General features: G+C 36.0%; 3 protein-coding genes and 1 long non-coding RNA gene across 9 annotated transcripts; 3 read left to right on the top strand and 1 right to left on the bottom strand.

Annotated features, from left to right (window-relative positions):
- Positions 1-2,605, top strand: LOC118741957 (protein male-specific lethal-1; the record flags this gene model as incomplete). Its single annotated transcript, XM_036473924.1, has 2 exons — positions 1-954; positions 1,015-2,605. Coding segments are annotated over 2 exons (1,986 nt in total), but the record flags the coding sequence as incomplete, so codon positions are not given.
- Positions 2,606-3,986: 1,381 nt separating this feature from the next.
- LOC118740848 lies at positions 3,987-4,845 on the top strand. The gene is made up of 2 exons (XR_004993189.1): positions 3,987-4,346; positions 4,650-4,845. It is a non-coding gene; the product is annotated as an uncharacterized LOC118740848 (long non-coding RNA).
- LOC118740847 (hydroxylysine kinase) lies at positions 4,467-21,385 on the bottom strand. 6 transcript variants are annotated; one of them, XM_036472566.1, is made up of 8 exons: positions 21,188-21,385; positions 20,656-21,115; positions 17,896-17,991; positions 16,090-16,404; positions 15,612-15,996; positions 5,661-5,785; positions 5,392-5,591; positions 4,467-5,328 (listed from the first exon to the last, which is right to left on the bottom strand). In XM_036472566.1, the coding sequence occupies exons 5-8, from the start codon at positions 15,932-15,934 to the stop codon at positions 4,702-4,704; spliced, it is 1,275 nt and encodes a 424-aa protein (XP_036328459.1). In that variant the 5' UTR covers positions 15,935-15,996; positions 16,090-16,404; positions 17,896-17,991; positions 20,656-21,115; positions 21,188-21,385; the 3' UTR covers positions 4,467-4,701. The 6 variants fall into 6 exon arrangements, with proteins under 6 accessions (XP_036328459.1, XP_036328458.1, XP_036328460.1 ...); XM_036472565.1 differs by having other exon boundaries at positions 20,656-21,097; XM_036472567.1 differs by lacking the exon at positions 17,896-17,991 and having other exon boundaries at positions 20,656-21,097.
- On the top strand, positions 7,053-9,488 carry LOC118740846 (exonuclease 1). The gene is made up of 2 exons (XM_036472563.1): positions 7,053-7,856; positions 7,912-9,488. Exons 1-2 carry the CDS (start codon positions 7,053-7,055, stop codon positions 9,340-9,342), a joined length of 2,235 nt encoding a protein of 744 aa, XP_036328456.1. The 3' UTR covers positions 9,343-9,488.
- Positions 21,386-21,407: the final 22 nt, after the last annotated feature.

Below are 21,407 nucleotides of genomic sequence, written 5' to 3'. Positions count from 1 at the left end.
GGGGGTGGTGGTGGAGCTGCATCAGCGGCGAATACAGACTACCTGGCGCTGCTCAAAGAAAATAAACAACTTCGCGCTATGTTGATACTGCATTTGGACTTGATACAGGCACAAAGTGATCAACTTCAAGTGAAGGATAAACAGCTTGCGACACAAAATGAAGAACTGGATGAAATACGCACTAAAAATCAACAGCTGGAGACACAAGTGCAAGAGTTGCAGAAACAATTACAGCGGCATATAAAACGAACCGCAGTTTCGCCACCACCACTTGCAAAGATACAGCGTACAACTGAACCGTTATTAACCAGTCTAGTATCTCCTGCAACATCAGCAGCGGCAGTGACTACTTCTACCACACAGAATATAATTGGCGAATGCAATGGTAAGCTTATAAGTAAAATAATATTGCAACGTGTTAGTTTGCCTGAGGATAGTCCGAACTCGACAACCACTGGCACTTCCGAAACCACATCCGATGCGGATGACAGCACAGCTAGTAAGACACATGCCGAACAAGATGACCACGACGATGACGATGCTGGTGACAATGAGGAGGAAGAAGAAGAAGACAATGATATGGAGGACGGTGGCGAAACTACAGGCAATACTACTGAGGACAGCAATGATGTGCTTGCGTTACTTACTACGCTATCTGATCATCAAAGGATGTCACCAGTACTTGTATCGCGTGGCGCCAAAACTTTACGCCAACTTGCCGCCGTTCCAGAACAGACCACGGATTCGACACCGACAACTACAACGTCCGCATTGCCTAGTACGCCTGCGGTGGTGCCCACCGTTACCACTACTGCTCCAACGACAACACAAGTGTGTGTTACCCCACCAACGCCAAGTCGCGGCAAACAGATGCCGTTGATGTTGTGGCATGCGCCAGATTTGCAATCCGATGAATCTGCAAGCTGTGAGTCACTTGGCGAACTTTCTGATCAGGTAAGCGTGTATGATCTAATTTTTTTAGTTGAGATATTAATTTAGTACATCTCTATTTAGCGCTCAATGATTGCCTCGCCTGCTTCGCCAAAAATCGAACATAAATCGAAGAAACCAAAGAATATCACAACAACACACTCGCTTCGAAGCGGAACCAATTTGCAATCACAGCAACGACAAAATAAGCCACGTCGATGTGCTTACATATCCACAGGAGAAATGTACTGCACACGTGCATGGGAAGATGAAGAGGTAATTGCTGATGGTTACGAATTCATTAAGGAAGAGGCCGAAGCACTACAAGCTGATGCACCCATGCTAGAGATACCCAAATGGACTGAACACGAACTTGCCGTATCTTACTGCATCGAAGGCACCGAAAATCTATCGGATGAAACGTTCCTTAAGCGTCATGAGAAGTTAGAATTGGCCGAGAGGAGACGTAAGAAATGGGACGTGCAGCAGATACGCGAACAGCGCCGCATTGAAAAACTGAAACGGCGTCATTGCAAAGATGAAATACAAGTACCGCCGGAACAACAGCCATTATTGAGTTTCTATCCTCAGCCGGATACCGTGCAGACAATATGCTTTACTAGTGATTTGCCAGTGCAAGCATTTGGTGAGCTAGTGCCGAAATTGAATGCACACAATGAATTTGACTTGCCATGGCTTGAAGCATTGGCTACTGCACGCACGCCAGGCTCGATTGTGACATTGGCGCAAAGTCAAGCCGGTGCCAATCCATCGTCAGCACAAGGACAGCAACAGCTGATGAATTCGACCTTTGTGTTTGTCAAAAAACGTAAGCGACAGCAAAGCAACACAGCTGGTGGTGCAGGAGTAACACAAACAGCACGTCAACGTGGCGGACGGCGTAAGGCAGCAGCAGTAGCGGACGCTACCGCAGTTACGGCAACGGTACCCGAGACTGCTGCAACAACGGCAGTCGCCACTGCAACGCCAGTTGTGTCAGAGACTGCAGTGGCAACACAGCCAGCGATGGCAGAGCCAACTGCAGCTACAACAGCAGTTATTGATGATGTTAACATCATTGCGAGTAAGGTTACCAACGAAGAACCTCCAAAGTAGTTAAGCTTTAACGCTGCAATTAGCAAAATGTATGTTAATGTGCTGGGAAAGTTCCGAAGCTACTTAAGAAAGTATAGTTGGTCTCATCAGTAAAGTTTAAAAATCTATTTGTAAATGATTTTCAAGTAAGTCAATGCGCTGGTGGGGTGCATTTTATGAATTAATCTCTGTATGGTAGACTAACAAAATTAGTTAAGCCAATACAATTGAACACATGTATTTTGGCGGATGTTTCACAAATTGCTGTAGTAAGTTGGTAATTAAGTACATATTTCGCACAAACCTTGAACTTGAATTCAGTGCGAGAAAACTCTGTCGTGTGCACTAATCATAATAACTGCTGCTGGCTTGCTGTTGGCCCAGAAACTAGAATGCATGGATGGAGTATATCAACACCCCTAGTTTAATAAATTAGATATGTATTTACCTATTTCTTTGTGTGTTGATAACTGTAAAAGCACTTATTTTCGGAAGATGTAACATTTCTCTGGTTTGTAGTAATTTATTTGGCAGAGTAGCGACGCATCAAACCTTAATAAAAGTGATGGTTAACGTAAATTACGTAAAGAGAAGTTTAATTATTGGATCATGATTGTAACGGTGAAACAACTATAATACAACGACAAATCTGTAAAAAGTCCAATACTTTTCGACCTGTTGATGTGAGTTTATACATAATTATTTGTTAATAAACAGAACAGGTGTATCAGAACCGGGCGGTTATTCATAAAATATCGCAGCGACTCAAAATTATTTATGATTATATTTTGAATGGAAAAGCCAATATGGAAAACGGGATTTTGTAAAGCGTTTTATTTTCTGGAAAAGATATACATATGTATGTATTAAATTTAGTGATTACTTTAAAAGTAAAAATGTAGTGAAATTCAAGAAAGCGTATGTAATTCAAGTCTTATGAAAAGTTCTTAGAAACAATTTAGCATTAAAGTTTTGAACGAAGAAAATAAATGACTGTAACCTTGAGTTTTTAGTGTAAAATGTAACATATTTTGGCATATATATACATACATATGTGTGTATGTAGCTTTGGACTTTTTAGCAAGTCGCTTGTATGATATTAGTATATTTCTAGTCTCATTTTAAAGCTAGAAATTTGTTGAACTAGTACATGTTGTTTTGTCTAGAAATCGCAGACATGCAATGCAATAAAAATTTGATTATTTTTGAAAATATAGTATATGCATATAGAAACGATTCGGAAAATGGATTTTCGACAATAAAAAAAAATTGAAGAAAATATTTAGGAAAAATATTATTTATTTACATACATACATATGTATTTTTCAAGCTTTCGCAGGATAAAGCTTTGAACAATCGGATTTCAGACGTTTAAAGGCAACATACGAAATAGTAGCTAAATATTAGTATCTAATTAAAATGTCTATGTAAACCTAAATTATTCAATATATTAATTATACCTAAGTTACCTTGCAAATTTATTGTTCGCTACCGCCTTCGTTAAGAAGCCCGTAAATTTATGTGTATGCATGAAATATAATTATTTAATATATTTATTATTCATATAATTGTAATTCACATCAAACAATCGAATTAAGTTTAAAAGATCAATTTTAAACTGCTTGCGCTCAAATAATTATAAAAAAATCTTTAAAACTTTAGCAAACAAACAGCAAAAGGAGATAAATTTGTACAATGTATGAAATCTAGATGGGCACGTTCCCAATTCAATTTTAGCTTTTTTTTTGTAAAATTATAAAATACATCACTACGTATGTATTTAGAAATTATTTGTGCATTCTAATATCTAATGAAAACCAAAAACATTTATGTATATTTTTTTTTGTAAATGGTATCTACCGATTTTGAAATGTACAAAATACCTTTATTTTTTTATTTTTGTTGCAAATGTACATATCTTTTTCTTTAATTTAATCAGAAGGATGTAAAATATAATTTAAAAATAAATGTGTGAGAAAAATAAAAAACAAGAAGTGTTAGCGCACAAAAACAAATATACCATGCTTTATTAAAACTAAATGCGGTAATCGGGTAAAGAGTTTTTATTTTTCTAGACTTTCGAAGGAACAAATTCAGATTAAAAAGATCGGCACCTGAATGGAACCTTTCTAGCAGCTAAACATGCTAAAGCGAGTAATGGAGAGGCAATTCCGTTGCTGGCACTGGTGTTTAGGCGACTAACAATTGCTGGTGCCTAAATGTATGCTACACTCTCAACCAAAAACCCAAAAACTCTTGCGGAACTTTATCAATGGCAAATGCTGAAGAGGCTCCGCAGGACTTGCAACCATGCAGAGGTGGTAAGTGATGGCGAGCATTTTTTATGCTACTTACTCTTCATTATTTAAATCTTAGGGAACTACGCTGAATCTTATCTTCATTCAAATGTATCCAAATACGTAAAACTTCAAAAGTGCATATTCGATCTTAAAGTTATAAATAAGTTTTTATTTTTTGTTTAATATGGATTGACTCGCTTTTAAATACACAATAGAACAATTAACAATTAACATACACAATACTTGAATTACAAATTGACTTTAAAATTGACTTTTTCCAACAAGAAATTGACTTTTAAATACTTTTTATAATTTCTCATTTAGAATTTGGCCCGCATCTTCTGCAACATCTAATACTCATCAGCTAGTGCCAAATTTATTTAACACTTTGGGTCAGATATTTATCGGCTGTTGTCTGCCACAATTCTTCGACCTCGTTAAATTTATTACGCCACAAATCCACAATCATCTTCCAACCTTCTTCTTGCGTTACCAATACATATTCGTTAGATTGGTCCAGCGAATGTGTATATGCGCCCATAACAAGACTCTGCGCCAAACGTGCTGCTACGCAATACTTCAACAGCGAACGCTCCTCCGTGCTAATCGGTCGTATATCGGTATAACCGGCAATAAAGTAGCCACCACTTTCTAGCGACTTGGCTTGTAGTATCATATAAGTTAGCGCAACACCTATTTCGAAGATTATTGGCGACTTGTTGGTATCACCGAAATCAATGATGCCTTTCACTTTATATTCGCCATCGGCGGACGTTTTCGATTGCTCAACTATGATATTTTGTTCATTGTAATCACCGTGTATTATTTGCTTTTCAAGCTTATCCAATTGTGTCAGCACATTCTTTTCGAATGCATCAATGATCTCCTCGACAATAGCTTTGCGCGAGATATCCTGTAAGACGTAAAGGAACTCGCGCAACCGTGGCACCGACTCCAACATCCAGAGAGTTTTGTGTGTATCGTAGACTTCATGTTGGAAGTTCTGGAATGTATTAGGAAATTTAAAGGAGTTTGGGAAAAGTTCACAATACACTAGGATACATACCTGCAACGTTCTGTCGACTTTGGCTATGAATTCGCCACTCTTGTAAAGCAGATAATTGGATTTTTCCACTTCATGAAACATTTGGCCTGGCACAAACTCCAGCAAACGAACAACGTGTTCAGCGCCATTTATGTTCTCCACAGAAAAGTATTTTCCATTAACATTTTCTATTGGTCTTGGGCAAATTATGCCTTCTTTGGCTAGAAGTAATAAATTGAAGTAAGTTTATAGTTTAAATTTTCTTTTTTTTTAATAAATATATTGTGTACCTAAATAAAGCATTAGCTCATTTTGAGCATCGACGAAGTCTGGCTTTTTCGAGTCAAGCGCATTTAGAATTTTCAAAATATATCCATGCGGCCATTGGGTGGTGATAATTGGATTTTTTATATTCCTGAAAAGTAGTGTACAGCAGATTATCAATAAAACTGTGGTAAATATTAGAGTGTTAAGAACAATCTTAAAAAAAAAAAATAATTAAAATATACATAGCCATAACCTAAAATTAGTTCAGAATATACAAATTGATAAACGAATAGGGCTGTTTCAGCTACATTTTCATTCGAATTGAAGTACCTTTTTTTTGTGGCCCTCGCGCTTTTGGGTTACAACAACAACTACAGAAAGGATTCGATACTAAAATCAACAGTAATGTTCGGAAGTAGTACCTATGTACATGATCAAGGTCACTTCCGGAAAATTGTTTGGAGGTGTTTTATAATAATTTCAACCATCGGCGTAGCCAGAATGAAATTTAGGGGGGAACGACCCTATTAAGCTGGCATTTCAGGGTACTATTTTATATATATATAAGGAAAATTTGAAAGTTAGGGGGGGCTCGAGCACCCCCTTGCCCCTACCTGGCTACGCCCATGATTTCAACTACTCAATCGGCTCTTCGCCACCGTTGCCGATTGCACTCATGGAAAATAGAGCAAGTGGAATTTTTATTAAGAAAAACGAGCGGAGTGCAAATCTTTTTTGTTTTGATTTTGTTTAGAATTTTAACTGGTATGTATGTATGTATGTACATATATTCAAGATAAGAGAAATAAATAGTATTATCTATCAAAGAGTCTAATTCTTTGTACACATGTACGTATATATGTACTTACAAAAGATAAGTGTGTATCCATATGCATATACATAAATAACAGTGATATTTATCTGTATTATTGTACTTATCTTGCTGAAGCATTAGATTAATTTAATTTATGAAACAAGATAAATATTCCATACATGTAAATACATATGTCCGTATATACAAATATTTTTAATATGTATATTACGTTAGCGCTTACTAGCCATTCTGGATATTATTTACCTTAAAATTGATTAGCTAAAATATTACATCCGTAAAAAATTTAATTTCCTTCCTGTGCTAGTACTTTTACAACACTAATAATTTTTAGACTGGCAATGCTACAAAAAGCTTTGGCTGTGCAATCACCTGACTGCAATGACAGTTCGTTTTTGCCGCCAATTGCTATTTGTTTACTTCATACGGGTTTGTGTTTCTTTGCTATTTAGCTCCAGCAGCCGGTTTCCAACAGTCGCTGGCGCAAATTTTGACTCAGTTATCTACTTTTCACATTCTTAAGTCGAATGTGTGTAAAGAAAAGTAAAATTACAAAACTGCCAGTTTTTTAAGCAAAATCATCATGGGTATCACCGGCCTGATACCGTTTTTGGAGAAGGCATCTTCAAAAGTACATCTTAAGGATATACGCGGCAGCACTGTTGCCGTAGATACCTATTGTTGGCTGCACAAAGGTGCTTTCGGCTGTGCCGAAAAGTTGGCGCGTGGCGAGGACACCGACCAGTACATGCAATACTGCATGCGTTATGTGGAGTTGCTGCTGAGCTACGATATCAAACCGATTTTAGTGTTCGATGGCCGTCACCTGCCAGCAAAGGAGCTCACTGAACGTCGCCGTCGCGAAAGTCGCAAACAATCGCGCAAATTGGCTGCAGAGCTGTTGCGCGCGGGAGACAAGGAGGGCGCTCGCTCGCATATGCGACGATGTGTGGATGTCACACATGAAATGGCATTACGTGTGATACGCGAGTGTCGACTACGAAATGTCGATTGCATTGTGGCGCCTTATGAAGCGGATGCACAGATGGCTTGGCTGAATAAGATCGATGTGGCACAGTATGTTATAACCGAAGATTCTGACTTGACATTATTCGGTGCGAGCCGAATAATATTCAAGCTGGACTTGACTGGCGCCGGTTTGTTGGTAGAAGCGGATAAGTTATATTTGGCTATGGGTTGCACCAAGGAGCGCTATAATTTTGACAAGTTTCGACGCATGTGCATATTATCTGGATGTGATTATTTAGACTCACTCCCTGGCATTGGCTTGGCAAAAGCATGTAAATTCATGCTCAAAACTGAACAAGACGATATGTGGAAAGCATTGAAGAAACTACCTACTTATTTGAATATGAAAAATTTGCAGGTATGCTCAAGGAGAAAAAGTTGTATGTACCATATACTAATTTCTCATTTTACAGGTCGATGATGAATACATTGAGCATTTCCTTAAAGCGGAAGCAACGTTTAAGCACATGTATATTTATAATCCCTTTGCACGACGCATGGAACGTTTGCATGATTTAAGTGAATTTGAAACAGATGAACGCTTCTGTTCCAACGCCGGCACACCGCTCGAGGACGATGAGCAGGCGTTGCAACTAGCAGTTGGAAACTTAAATCCATTCACATTGAAACAATTAGACAACTGGCATCCGGATAGAAATTTCGGGCAAGCACAGGCAAATAATAATAAAATCAAACGTGCTAAACATAAAAGTATTTGGCAGGGAAATTATCAGCCACGAACAAGCGCACCCCCGTCTACGGATGCTTTTAAGGACGTCAAATGTGCTTTGCATTTTAGAAAAGTAGATTTTATTAGTAAAACTATTGATGAAGAGATAACAGAAAATGCGCGTGTGGAACACGCCAAACCAGAAGAAGCCGAAATCTTTTCAATGTATCAGCATGAAGCCGGTGAGCTAATCGCGCCTAGCGCGAAACGACGACGCTATAGTAGTGAAAGTAATGACGAAGGTTCGGATAGTTGCATTGAACCAGAGACAATACAAAATTCGCTGCCCAAAGTAGCGCACAACACACACAATCCTTTTGCAAGGCCACAATTTACAACAGCAGCGAGTAAGTCAGTATCAATCTGTGAGAATCCTTCTTTATTAAGGGTGCTAAGTCCAAAGAAAGCACTTGATGAGACAAGCAGAGGAAATGGTATTAATTTAAAAAGTCCAAAAAGTCCGCTAGATCGGCTGGCAGAAAGGGTTACAGTAAAGAGTCGATTTTTTGCTAACAATATAAATGAAGTGCATCGAAGTAAGAAAAGCGTCAGTAGAGATTTAACTGCTGAAATCAATTCAATAGAAAAGCAATCACAGCAACAGGAAAAAGCGCGTGCAATGCTTTATGACTCGCCATCGCCTAAGAAAAAGTGCAAATTGACTTTGGAGACTAACCACGCTGCCTTTAACGAAGGTACTACAAAAACCAATATTAATAAGGAGGAGGAGGAATGTGATAGCATTGAATTGATAGAAGAATCAACGAACGTGACAAAAGCCAGTGTTTCGAGCCTAGATATCAGCTACATTGAAGATAGCGAGAGTAAAGGTAGCTTGGAGAGTGCAATAACACTATCCGATGATGATGATGTTGGTGACGGCTTTGAAAGAACCATAACGGAAACACAAACGTCAAGATCATCAATCAACCTTTTTAAATCACAAGAAAAACAACGTTTAGGTCTATCACGAACAAAAGCCAAATCAACATTAAAATCACAAAAGACAAGTGGAAAATCTAACGCAAAGTCTATGAGTACAACAACTGCTTCGTTGCAAAATCAAACACGCTTAACTATGTTTGGCTTCAAGAAGCGACCTACTTTAAAATAGCATTTATGTATACATATGCATTTGTAAGTGTTGTTTATTAGTGTATGTATGTATATGTTATTTTGTCAATTTATTATTATAATTTTGTTTTGTTATCAAGTTTTCACCTGATATCGCCAGCCATAATGTAAACTAAGCTAATTTAATAAACGTATTATTACTATAGAATAGAAAATTATTTGAGTGGTTGATTATCAATCATAATTTTATTAAACATATTGGTAAATAAAAGTTAAAATGCGAAATGCGACTAACGTTTTAATACATTTATTGCCAGTAGTAGGAAAGTTACCCAGTAGATAATCTAAGGAGCCAAAAGCCCTTTCAAAAGGGGTTATAGGCAGTGAATGAAAGGTCTTATTGATTTTGTTGTTGTTGTAGCGGCTACAACAACCCCGCCCAGATCGGTTAGTATCTCAGCCGTTGTCGTCAAGTTCAACTAACGAAAGCCCTAAGAGGCGTGCAGCCTCAATAGTGTCGGTCCACAAAGGCATTAGCGTTGTCCGGTTTTCCGGGCATACGAAGAGATGTTTCGAGTCGTGGGGTGTCTCTCCGCATGCTGGGCACTCATTTGGCACATCTGCGTCTAATCTGCTCAGATATGAGTTTAATCTGCTGTAGTAGCCAGAGCGAAGTTGGGCTATTGTGGTTCTAGTCTCCCGAGGCAGATGTCTCGTCTCGTCTCGTCGATGTCCGGTGGCTGTGCGCATACATAACTCGAGACTGACTCCCTGTGAATGCCGCTCAGGGTCTGTCGACAGCCGGTTCAGCGTACCGGAATGCCTCGGGTTTTACCCGACCAAGGGCTGTTGTTTCGGCGATCTAACCCCGTTTAGGTCGGCGAAGTATCTCAGAAGTTGTTCGTCCACAGGGCTATGTATGCTACGTATTCTTCTGCTCAGGGCTGGCATCTGACGTTTATTTTTTCAATGAAAAATAATAGTTAACATAGCACTTTTATTTTTTCAATGAAAAATAACAGTTAATATTTGACTATTATTTTTTCGATCACAAACAACAGTTAACTACCGACCTTCATGTTAGGGGTCTTCCCACCAAGCTTGGTACGCTATAGCTCGGTGTTCGGTAATTTTTCCCCAAGTATTTTGGTTGTGTAAAGTAATTTTACGCAAACAAACATGTAAATGCGGAAAACTTATCGAACACTAGGTGCAATCCCGTATTCCTCGGACTCGGACTAGTAAAATTGTCAAAAAATAAAAATTCGCTCAAAGCAAGAGAGTAACATTGAAAAGTACGGGATCGCTTTCTTGTAAAAAATGGTTAACTTCTGTCAACTTCAACATAACCTCCAAATTTTGGTTGTAAATTTTTGCCTATTTTGTATGTAAACACACTCAGCTCACACATGTAAATAACCAAAAATACTTTCAAATTCATTAGAATCCACTTAAACAAGTAATTAAATACTTTGCAACATGAATTAGCAGAGTGCACTTTTCTTTTGTTTACAATTTGGTTGCCAAACACACTACAGATGTTCGTTTGACATATTTACCAGAATTTACCAGCAAAAAATTCTCGGACTAAAACTGGTAACTTCTGACAGAGAGAGAACCGTATTTACACTCTTTTTTGTCCTCTCAATAGTCAGAGAACCGAGTACGGGATCGATTTCCAGTAAAATCTGACTGATTCTGACTATTTCTGACTAGTCCGGACTCGTACGGGATCGCAACTACTGCTTATCGTTTATATGTAGCAATCAAACGTTTCTAACTTAAACGTTTACAAGTAGAAATAGCGAATTCTAGGATCTTGTGGAACCCTCCTTTTGTGGCTTGCTCGAGGTTATGTGAGAGTAAAATAGGACAAAACATTTTTCAATAAAAATAGTTTTTTTTTTTGGTTTTCATTGTCGCTCAATCCGAATATGGGGTCCCTTGATTCTTCAAGATCATTTAGAGGTCATGCCAAGGTAAAATTGAAAAAAAATTGTATTGAATTTTCAGGTTTATTCAATCAATTCTTACCTATTTGACCTTCATATGACCTTGAACCTGACATGATGGAGGCTAACAGACCTCAGATTCGCATTCGGGGCGTCGAATAACATAGGGATACAGAGGTTTGGTTCAATATGCATTGACTTGTTTTTTTTTTGCAAACCAGTGCTGTTATTAAGTTTTTTTGTTTTGGAGTTTTTTGTTATTGTTTTTTGTACTGATCCCCTCAGCAGGGAATGACAAGATTCTGGAGTTGTTAGCAAAGGGCGAACAGTTTTAGCTGCGTGAGAACATTCCCATGAAATTCGGCTTTACGCAACCGAAACGGCCAAGAATTCTCACTCTGATTCACCAAATATTTTTGGGGAATTTTTATCTTGTTACAACAATAACCGTAGGGAAAAGCTTTTATTTTGATTATTTATTTATACTTTATTCTAAAAACTTAAGACATTAGTCTAAATTTCGCCATAAAAAATTATTGAAGATCTGTACACTTTTTAATGGCGCACACAGTAGATACATAAATCAATGAAATTCATTTATGCTATGTATGTCAAACATGTACCAAGTTCACACGCTCGTATGCATGAATATACGAATGTATGTAAGATAATTAAGTATATACATATCATCACCTGAAATGTAAAAAGACGTAACAAACAGCGTCGCTGAAATTCAAAAAGTCGTAACTAATAAAAAATTCAAAATTCAGTTTTGGATTGATATGATGGATTTCATCGAATTACAACTCCCACATCATTTAATGAAAAAAATACAAAAATTTTAGTAACGACTTTTTCCATTTCGGTTACGATGTTGTTACGTCTTTTTGCATTTCATGTGACGATATGTACATATGTATGTACAAAGGCACATGGATATACATATGAGGAAAACCACCTGAAAATTCAATAGCTTTTTCTCTCGATGTAATTATTTGTACTTCTGTATTTTCAGTAAATACTCGTACTCATTTGACAAATAAAAACTCACATGCATAAACACTCCTCGTCATTTGAATAGCGCACCCTTTTAATACTTAGTATTTACCTTTTTCCTTTTGTTTATTTAATATTCATGAATTTTTTAATTTAGCCTATTATACAAAAAAAAAAACCTCAGAAAAGGGGTGCGCTTCCTAATGACCAATAGCGAAAGAGGTAATAATATCACTGGTTTACAGCAAAAATGTTCAGTGGATGCCACTATCCAATTTCTATAAAGAATTGCTCGCTGATTCCGAAAATCGACTTAATTTTTTATTCTATGGATAAGTTTTCAAGATATTTTCAATTTACCGTTAGTCCGCTTAAAACAAAAAGTGGTTACACTTAATCACGTATATACACTGCCGGAACAAAGTATTGGCACAGCAAATTTTTCACAACATATGCAACAATTTTTATTCTAATATTTTTCCGCCAATTTTGTATAAAAATATGGTTCATTCTACAACAAAAAACATAAAAATAAAATGCCTAAACTTTGTGCAAAACTCGCGAAAATTCTGCAAATTTTCATCAAAATTTTAAACTTTTTAATCAGATTTTTAATATTTTTTTTGAGTAAAAAAGTTTTGCAGCACATTAAATTCTAGTAAAAAAAATGCAAGTTCGGAGTTAGTCAAAAATCGCGTTATCGACTCGGTCGACTCCATAACATATAACAGGGAGTCGATAACCATGTTCAACCTATAGTTAGTGTTAACCAGACATTGAGATAATGGCCTTAAAATATTCAATGGGCTACAAAACTTAATATCCGAAATTATTCTAAAAATATTGTTAACTTATTTACTGAAGGCCAATAGGATAGCGCACCTCTTTGTTGACATTTTTATTTATTTATTTATTTATATTTTTTTTTTAATTTGTATAAATTTTATCTTAAAAATTAATGAATAATAAAAAAACAAATGGAAAACTGTGCTAACTGAGGATCAAAAGGATTCGCTATTCAAATGACTAGGCGTGTATGCATAGAATCCAATTGACTGTCTATATTGTTTACGGTAATTTATTTGTGAGCGAGATATTTGAATGTTCAATGCCGTCAATTTGGAGGTAGCGTATGTACATTAGTGAGAAAAATTGTTATGATGTGCGTTACGTAAATTAATTTCATTCAAATTTGTTATTGTTGTATTTGAATGTTATTATTTGAGCAAAAGTAAGTTGCTCTGAAATTTTATGACACGCTAAAGTTTATGTGCTAATATTTGTCAATACTGTAGACTTGTAAGTGCGGCGAACTGCTGCTTATTTTATTTTTACATCCATACATCCATACATACAATACTTTTAATATCTCAGTCTGAGCTTTTATTTGAGAGTAGCTTACGTATTTCTAGGTATACATACATACATACTCTGTATGCATTGTGTACAAGGCGCATCAATGCGCCTTGATTGTGCATGTATACACATGTATGTATGTACATACTTATATTTGTATTATTGTAAAAAGTCGAATGTGAATGATAAGTAATCGGTCACGTTCGATTGCCCGCAGTAATTACACAGACACGATAGCAAAACGTTGACTTACATAAAATTAAGACACCCTACTACCCACCCGACCATAAGCATTAGAAAAACAGAAGCCATTAAGGAGCCTTTATTTCAGATCGCTTAAGCGATTTTGGCCAAGTTCAATAAAGCACGCCAGTTTTTTCTCTTCTCTACCAACTGACGCTAATTTGAAATGCCAAGTGAACGCCAGCGTTTCTTGATTCTTTACTACTACCAGCTTCTCTTAGGAAGGGAAAAATTATATGACACAGTTCAAATTTAACTTTGCACCAGGTAACCTCTGTAGTCTCGAAAAGACACCTTCTTGGAAACGTCTGGGCTGCAAGCGTTTATTCAGAAGCACTACTCATTTTGTCGACTGGAAAGTAATGAAGTTTTGTTTGTAAGTGAAAGTATACACATTTACATATATACAATACTTGCCGGCCACGGATGAGTGAGGCTTCGCCACGCGCTGAATGTATGCCTATGTATGTACATTTACGTATTTGGAGAAAGAAATCATATGTCATCATGTACTTCGTTTATTATATACATAAAAAATCTTGTCTAAATCCGTTCGTGGCGTGGTTAAAATATCTCGCCTTTCCTTTATACTATGAATAGAAGTTAGTAATTTAAAATAGGTGGCAACCCTACTCAAAAAGCTTAAAGTTTTTGTATATGCGAAGGCCATGCACTTTGAATTGGTATCTTATTTTTTTATCCAACGAACGGTTAAGATCTTATAGTTTTTAAACAGGTGGCAACCATACTCAGAAAAATAATACATTATTACACATCCAGAGGTTAACACCCGATTTACATGATTCAAGTACTTGAAAGCAATTCTTGCTCATTCTCTTTTGTGTTTTCTATTTGCTTTTACACGTTTCAATTCTGTTGAATTCAAGTTTTTGGTTCTTTAAATGGGAAGCAACGAAAATGCCAAAAGCAAAGCAAGAAAGTTGAAACGACTTGACGGTACAGACGCATGTGTACTCGTCCCTTTTCTTCTCACGCCCTCTCTTCCACATGCGAGCAGAATTGAATTCAATACTTGAACTGTGTAAAGCAGTCTAAGTCTCTTTATTTGACAGTGACGGTGCAGAACTGACGCCTACGCTTATTAGAATTGAATATAGTAATTTCTAACAGGTGGCAACCCTATTAAAAGTCTAAATTAAAAAGGTCACTCTCCTATCGATACAGAATATATTAGAGGAAATCTCGTCAAAATCCGTTCAGTAGTTTTCGAGATTACCGCGTACAAAGAATCTCGCCTTTCCTTTATACTATGTATAGATGTCATGGCATATATACGCGTTAAATGGCATGTAAATTTTTTAAATAATGGCAATATACTAGTATACATATATCGATTGGCCCTAACTGTCAGTATTGAATGAAAAGCACTAATCTATAGAAACTCTAACGTTAAAACGAGGATGAAATTTTTGATGCTGTTTTTTTTTTAACTGTTTTCATAGATTGGTATAAGAAAACCTTGAATAACTGGACCAAAACTATTCCGATTTGGACTTATGAGTTATCATTGGTATTAAAGGTATTCTCTCTCTTTTTATTTCTTTGCAAATAAAGTCATTCAAAGTATGAAAGAGAAGGGTAGGATGAACGAGCGTCATTCCAAGTTGATTTAAGATAAAAATTGGGACGTGAATGAGTTTGTTTTTTGCAGCGGAAAAACCGCAACTCTTTTTGGTGATGCAGTCTAATGTAAATACATACATATGTATGTAAATATTTATACATGCAATAACAAACTTACCAATCTGGTTGTATTAGATAATTGCGATCATCATATGATATTAATTCTTTAATTTCATTTATTGTGATGCCGTACAGTCGTCGCACTAACGATTCCACATCCTCTGATGTTACTTTCGGCTTAATATTTGATCCTGGTTGTAGTATATTATTTTGATTCGCATTATTAGAGTCCTCATCGCCATTGGTATTGTTATTGGTAGTCGCTGGCGCTTCACTATTATTATTCGCAACGATACATTTATTAGCTAAATCATATTCATGATTCAACGTATAGGATTTTTTCCTTAAACTGGTCAATTCCACATTATTCCACTGTTCCATGATTTGACCGCACTGGTTTTTTCCTCGTCTCGTGATAACTAATTGATATTTTTACGTTAACCCTTCGAATTATACAAAAACAAAAAAAAAATATCGTAAAATCGTTATGAAAATATGTATGTTTTACGCTTGCCGTTAAGCACTTAACTACTCACCGGCACAAAAGCGAATGCTACCCACACAAGCTTCAAACGGTATGCCGTAGAGAATGCCGTTGCTCTTCACCCGGCTGAAACGCAGCAGTTGCTGCTGTTTGCTTATTGTTTGAAAAAAAAAAAATTATTGTTGTTTTTGCTTTTTTTATTATTAGTTTTTTTTTCGTGCACTTCATTTGCTGAACTCTTTATTGTTAAAGTTGTTTATCTTTAATTCATTTCAACTCTCAGCGCGACGTCTCAACTGAAGCTGTTTTGTTCTACATAGCCTGTCTATGTAGATGGGACCATGCTCGTCTTATTTGTACGGTCTAGCTGTAGAGAAGAATGCAAAGTAAATGATATAAATGTTATTAGCGCTACTTTAAGATATTCATCATCGTCATGTGTTCATGCACATACTGGCACACAAGTTATGTCGTTTAAAATACAAAACCGCGTATCGTCATTCTGCAATACCGCGTAACTGACATTTGCTGCCGAAAATTGGATTTGCTCACACAAGCTCTTGGCTCAATCCTTATCCATTTGTCCTGAAATATACTAGCCAGAAATGCGAGTGCTTTATAAAAAAGAGAACCATTTTGAAATATGAGTGGTTTTACTCCCTAGAAAATAATTTCTGCAACCCCACATACTCGGTTTTGCATTTTGTTGATACGCAGTTTTGCATTTTGTTGATACGCGGTTTTGTACTTTAAACGACGATATGTATTTATTTAAGTCACAACCTCTTTCTGAGTTATGATTTTTTTTTATGACGTTTCGTATATGTATACTATAAGCATGTACATACATGCATACATATATATGTATATAGATACGATATGATAAAGCTGGGACGTCCCTCGTCTTAAGTAAATTGATTGTGTAAAAAAATGTAGAGACTTAAAGAATAATGGATCATTTTTGAATTCTCGAGTAAATAGAAATTTAAGTAAATTTTACTGAAAAGACGCTAAATAATAATAGACAAGTGCTAAATTGGTATTCGAGCACCTTCCATGAACTAAGCAGTCATACATACATGCATTTAGTAAATATATTTACATTATGATGCATATAGCATGTATGTACATATGTATGTATGCTCACTGATCGAGCTACGATTATATCTTTTAAATCGCCTTATTTTATAAACACGCAATTCAAAGTTTATGAACATATAATCAAATTATATTGTTAAGTTTAATTTTAAATTTGATTAAATTCGTTAGGAGCAAAATATAATAAATCTCGTTGAATGGCGCTTGCAATACCTATGTATGTTTCTCGATGACATTACAGCGCACCTTAAATGTACATATCGTCGGTGATACTGCAAAACGGTCTATCGTCTGGTGCTTAATTGAGGCTGTAACGATTTGCAGATGCATTCCGGTGCAAGTAGGAGACCATATAGTGTAGACATAGACCGTTTTGCAGTATCACCGACGATATGTATGTACGTTAGTGGTAAACTTGAAAACTTTCGTCTAGATAAGATACAAATCCATGGTCGTGGCATATCGGCTGGTCATAAGGATCAACCTATACTGGAATGTAAAGATACGTAAATCAATATATGTACATATAACACTATCTAATGTCAATAAAAAATTACACATTCTTGAAGAAAACGACTGCAAATTATAGTCTTTTCCCTCATTTTTCACTTTAATATTTAACAAACGATTTAATTAAAGTTGCATAAATACACATTCCGGCAGGTTCTGCAATTCATTTGAGTCAACTTCGGTTTGAATTTAAATTGGAAGGGATTGAAATTCACTCGGAAGCAAATTGCAGAACCTGCCCGATTATTACCTAGAATTCGTCCCACGGCAGTCGGGTCTACGTAATCGGAATGCGGTCACTCCTGCATTATTTCACAAAAGATATTTGGTTAATTTTTATACATACCTGTAAAGAAATAAAAAGCCTAGATATGGATTTTCTTTATTAAGGCAACGGATATGTATGCTGCTACTCTATGTACATACATATTCATACATAATTAAGATTATCTCTCTGTACTATTTTTATGACTGTCGCAAATACGTACAAGAAGAGAAAAAAATTACATTTAATAGTAGAATCAATTGAAAAAGTTTTCCACATGCATTTAATCTTCACAATTTAGAAAAAATGCTTTAATCTTATCACAAATGTGTAAATATATGAGTAGCCATAGTAATAATATTTGGCGCTTACACTTCTATCAAGGTACATTGAACAGGTAGCATCAGTAGAGCAGCTGATTTGATTTATTTTCAAATTATTTGATCTCGAAAATGTCAAATATTTTTAATTTTTTCTCAAAAAAATTCTGAATTGTTAAAATCCATTTGCATGTGAAACCTTTTTCCATACAAAACAAGCGATTGAATAGCAGCTTTTGGAACGTTCGCCCAACTCAGCAGCACAACCGCTGATTACTGGCCCTTGTAAAGGATGGATCAATGCTTCGAGAAGCAAACAAATTTACTAGGAAAGAAAGTTGCATCAATTTTTATTTTTTCCAATTTCAATTTTTTATTTTTTATAATTTTTTGTATTTCACATGGCACGCTTTGATTTAGAACAAAAAAATTCAGAACAGTTTTTGACACTTTCGATACCAGAAGCAACAACAAAATACACGCAAATGTTGTTTTTGCTCTACTGATACTACCTGTTTAATGTGCCTTGACTTCTACTAAGTGTTTGGCATAGCTTCTACTTCAATTTGTGGTATAAAGTATTGATGTTATTATAGAAATGGAGGGACCTACAATTTCACGCCGCCTCCGAACGGCAAATGGATTTTATGAGAAGCCTTTTCATGTCAGAAATACACTCGGAGGTTTGCCATTGCCAGCTGAAGAGCGACCGCTGGTAAAAAAAACTTTTTCTAACTTACATATATGTTGCTCGGCCAGAGATCGGATCGAACCAGGGCCTTATAGAGTGGTATTACACATCTCTAAACAATCAGCCATTATTTTTCGTATAATCAGTGACTTACTACACATTTTCGCACTTGTGCAAATGTTTAGAAAGTGCAAAGTTGTAATTAGAGAGATCAAGTGAAATACTAATAGTAGGTAATAGTTAAATTTGACATTTTAATTGGGATGAAAGTGATGACTACGTGGGGGTGACAAAAAATGACTTATATGTATGTATGTATGTACATATGTACATATCTTCCCCCTTTTGCCAGAAGCATGAATGTGCAAATTTACCAATACTGAGTTATTGGGTTGACTGGATTAACAATTGGATGTTCATTATTATACCAAAACCCGGAATACCATGCATACACGGAGACCACATACATATCTTACAATGTCAATTACATGAGTGTACCCAATTAACATTGGGCTTGATTAACAATTCGAAAATGATTGGAAAACCAATACTTTTTTCGAGTCTCACCTTCGATAACGTATGTGGAATAGGTTAGTATTCGGTTCGAGAACAACGTCATTCTCCAGTAAAACGGAGCCTTCGTTATCCAAAGTATTTTCCCTTCATTATGAAATCGAAATTCAGCCCATTGTTGTATTGAAATTTTAATGAGAGAGTGATTGTTTTATATTTACCTTCGAAAATGAGCTACTATGGTTTTAATTTTTTTTTACGAACTCATGTCGGGTGTATTTCCAATATACTATGAACGTTGGAAAACTAAGGCTGGTTAGAAGTTCGTTCTCAGTTCGATATGTATGTATATCGGGTATCGAAGGTCATTTTCGAAAGTTGCCAAAATGTTTATTGGGTAGAGTTAAGTCTCGTAAGAAAACTTTCAATCTTGATTTCCGATATGTATGACTTGATGGCGATACGTACATAATATGTACTACTCGCATTGCATTTTTAAGACCTTAACCTATTTTTCTGGTTGATAATACCTTTCTCTCAGTCGTGGCATGCATACATACATATCGTCGTTTAAAGTACAAAACCGCGTATCGTCATTCTGCAAAATCGCGTAACTGACATTGGCCGCCAAAAATTGAATTTGGTCACACAAACTATTGGCCTAATCCTTATCCATTCGTCCTGAAATATACCAGCCAGAAATGCAATTGCTTTATAAAAACGAGAATGAGAATATGAATGTTTTTACTCTCTAGAAAATAATTTATGCAACCTCACATACGCGGTTTTGCATTATTATCTTGATACGCGGTTTTGCATTTTGTTGATACGCGGTTTTGTACTTTAAACGACGATATGTATATATTAACAAATCAAATCCTTGCAAAAACATAGAAACCCATACATAGCTAATTCTATTTAGTATCAATAATCAAATAGCAACCAGATTTGAATTACAACGGTGGGTCCTTATCGCTGAAGGGGTTAAAATCAAATTGACTTTTCAGTTTCTAGGTATTGGGAGTGCATAGGTTATTGTTATTTGGATGAGAGTGGCACCGGACAAGGATACGTTTTGCAACTTGGTTTTATTCTATCTTCTTTGCTGGAAGTTTAACCCATTAATAATGAGATGAAAGGAAGAAATACGTTCTTAAAATAAGATACAGACTTTTATGAAAATAACATGAAGCGGAATATAAAAAAGGTTGGAATACTTACAACATTTAAATTCGCTTGAAACTGCATTTTATAATTTACCATTATTGCCGATCCTTTTTCAAGAGTGTAACTAACGGATAGATTTGGAAAGATACATGGTTGATGAAAAAAAAACCCCTGTATTAAACCTTCCCTTAAAGCATGCAGTCCTTGCCCAGAAATTCCAAAATCTAGCCTACCTTGATAGGGTAGACTGATGAAACCTGGGAGGTTACTCTGTAATGCGATGCGAAAACAAATGATTCGGGGGTGACTGCCTATCGCATCGCATTTCTCTGTCGTATCGCATTACAGAGGAGCCCCCTTGATTAAAATTTTAATGGCAAAATAATGCTGAATCCTTTCATGGACTATACAGTTTATAGCTTCCAATGAAACATGTTTCTCCTAAAATGTGGAATAGTGTGCTGAGATGACGATCTTTGGTCCGTTTTCACAAATTCTATATTGAGAAGGAGAACTGAACATTTTCAAATCGACGATGTGTTTGGTCATAAATATTAACATTAGTTATTTACATGGTCATACGTACCTTCTACTCCGAATATCTATAATCACCAACCTTTTGTACGGTTTATATAACTAATACGCAGATTAGTGATAATTTATCGATTTATGCAAATGAGATTTTGTTTGATTGTACTACGCATAATATTTAAATGCACTTTTCTATGCGCATATAAAGTTCTACTTTTCCATGTTTACTAAACAAATAATTCCGTTGGCGTAATTTGTAAATTATAGGGGAACCA

This window comes from Rhagoletis pomonella, unplaced genomic scaffold (genome assembly GCF_013731165.1).
Source record: "Rhagoletis pomonella isolate Grant_MI unplaced genomic scaffold, Rhpom_1.0 Rhpom_scaffold_00006, whole genome shotgun sequence".
Lineage (NCBI taxonomy): Eukaryota > Metazoa > Arthropoda > Insecta > Diptera > Tephritidae > Rhagoletis > Rhagoletis pomonella.
The sequence above is the reverse complement of the archived record's forward strand: the minus strand, read 5'-3'. Positions and strand labels throughout refer to the sequence as shown.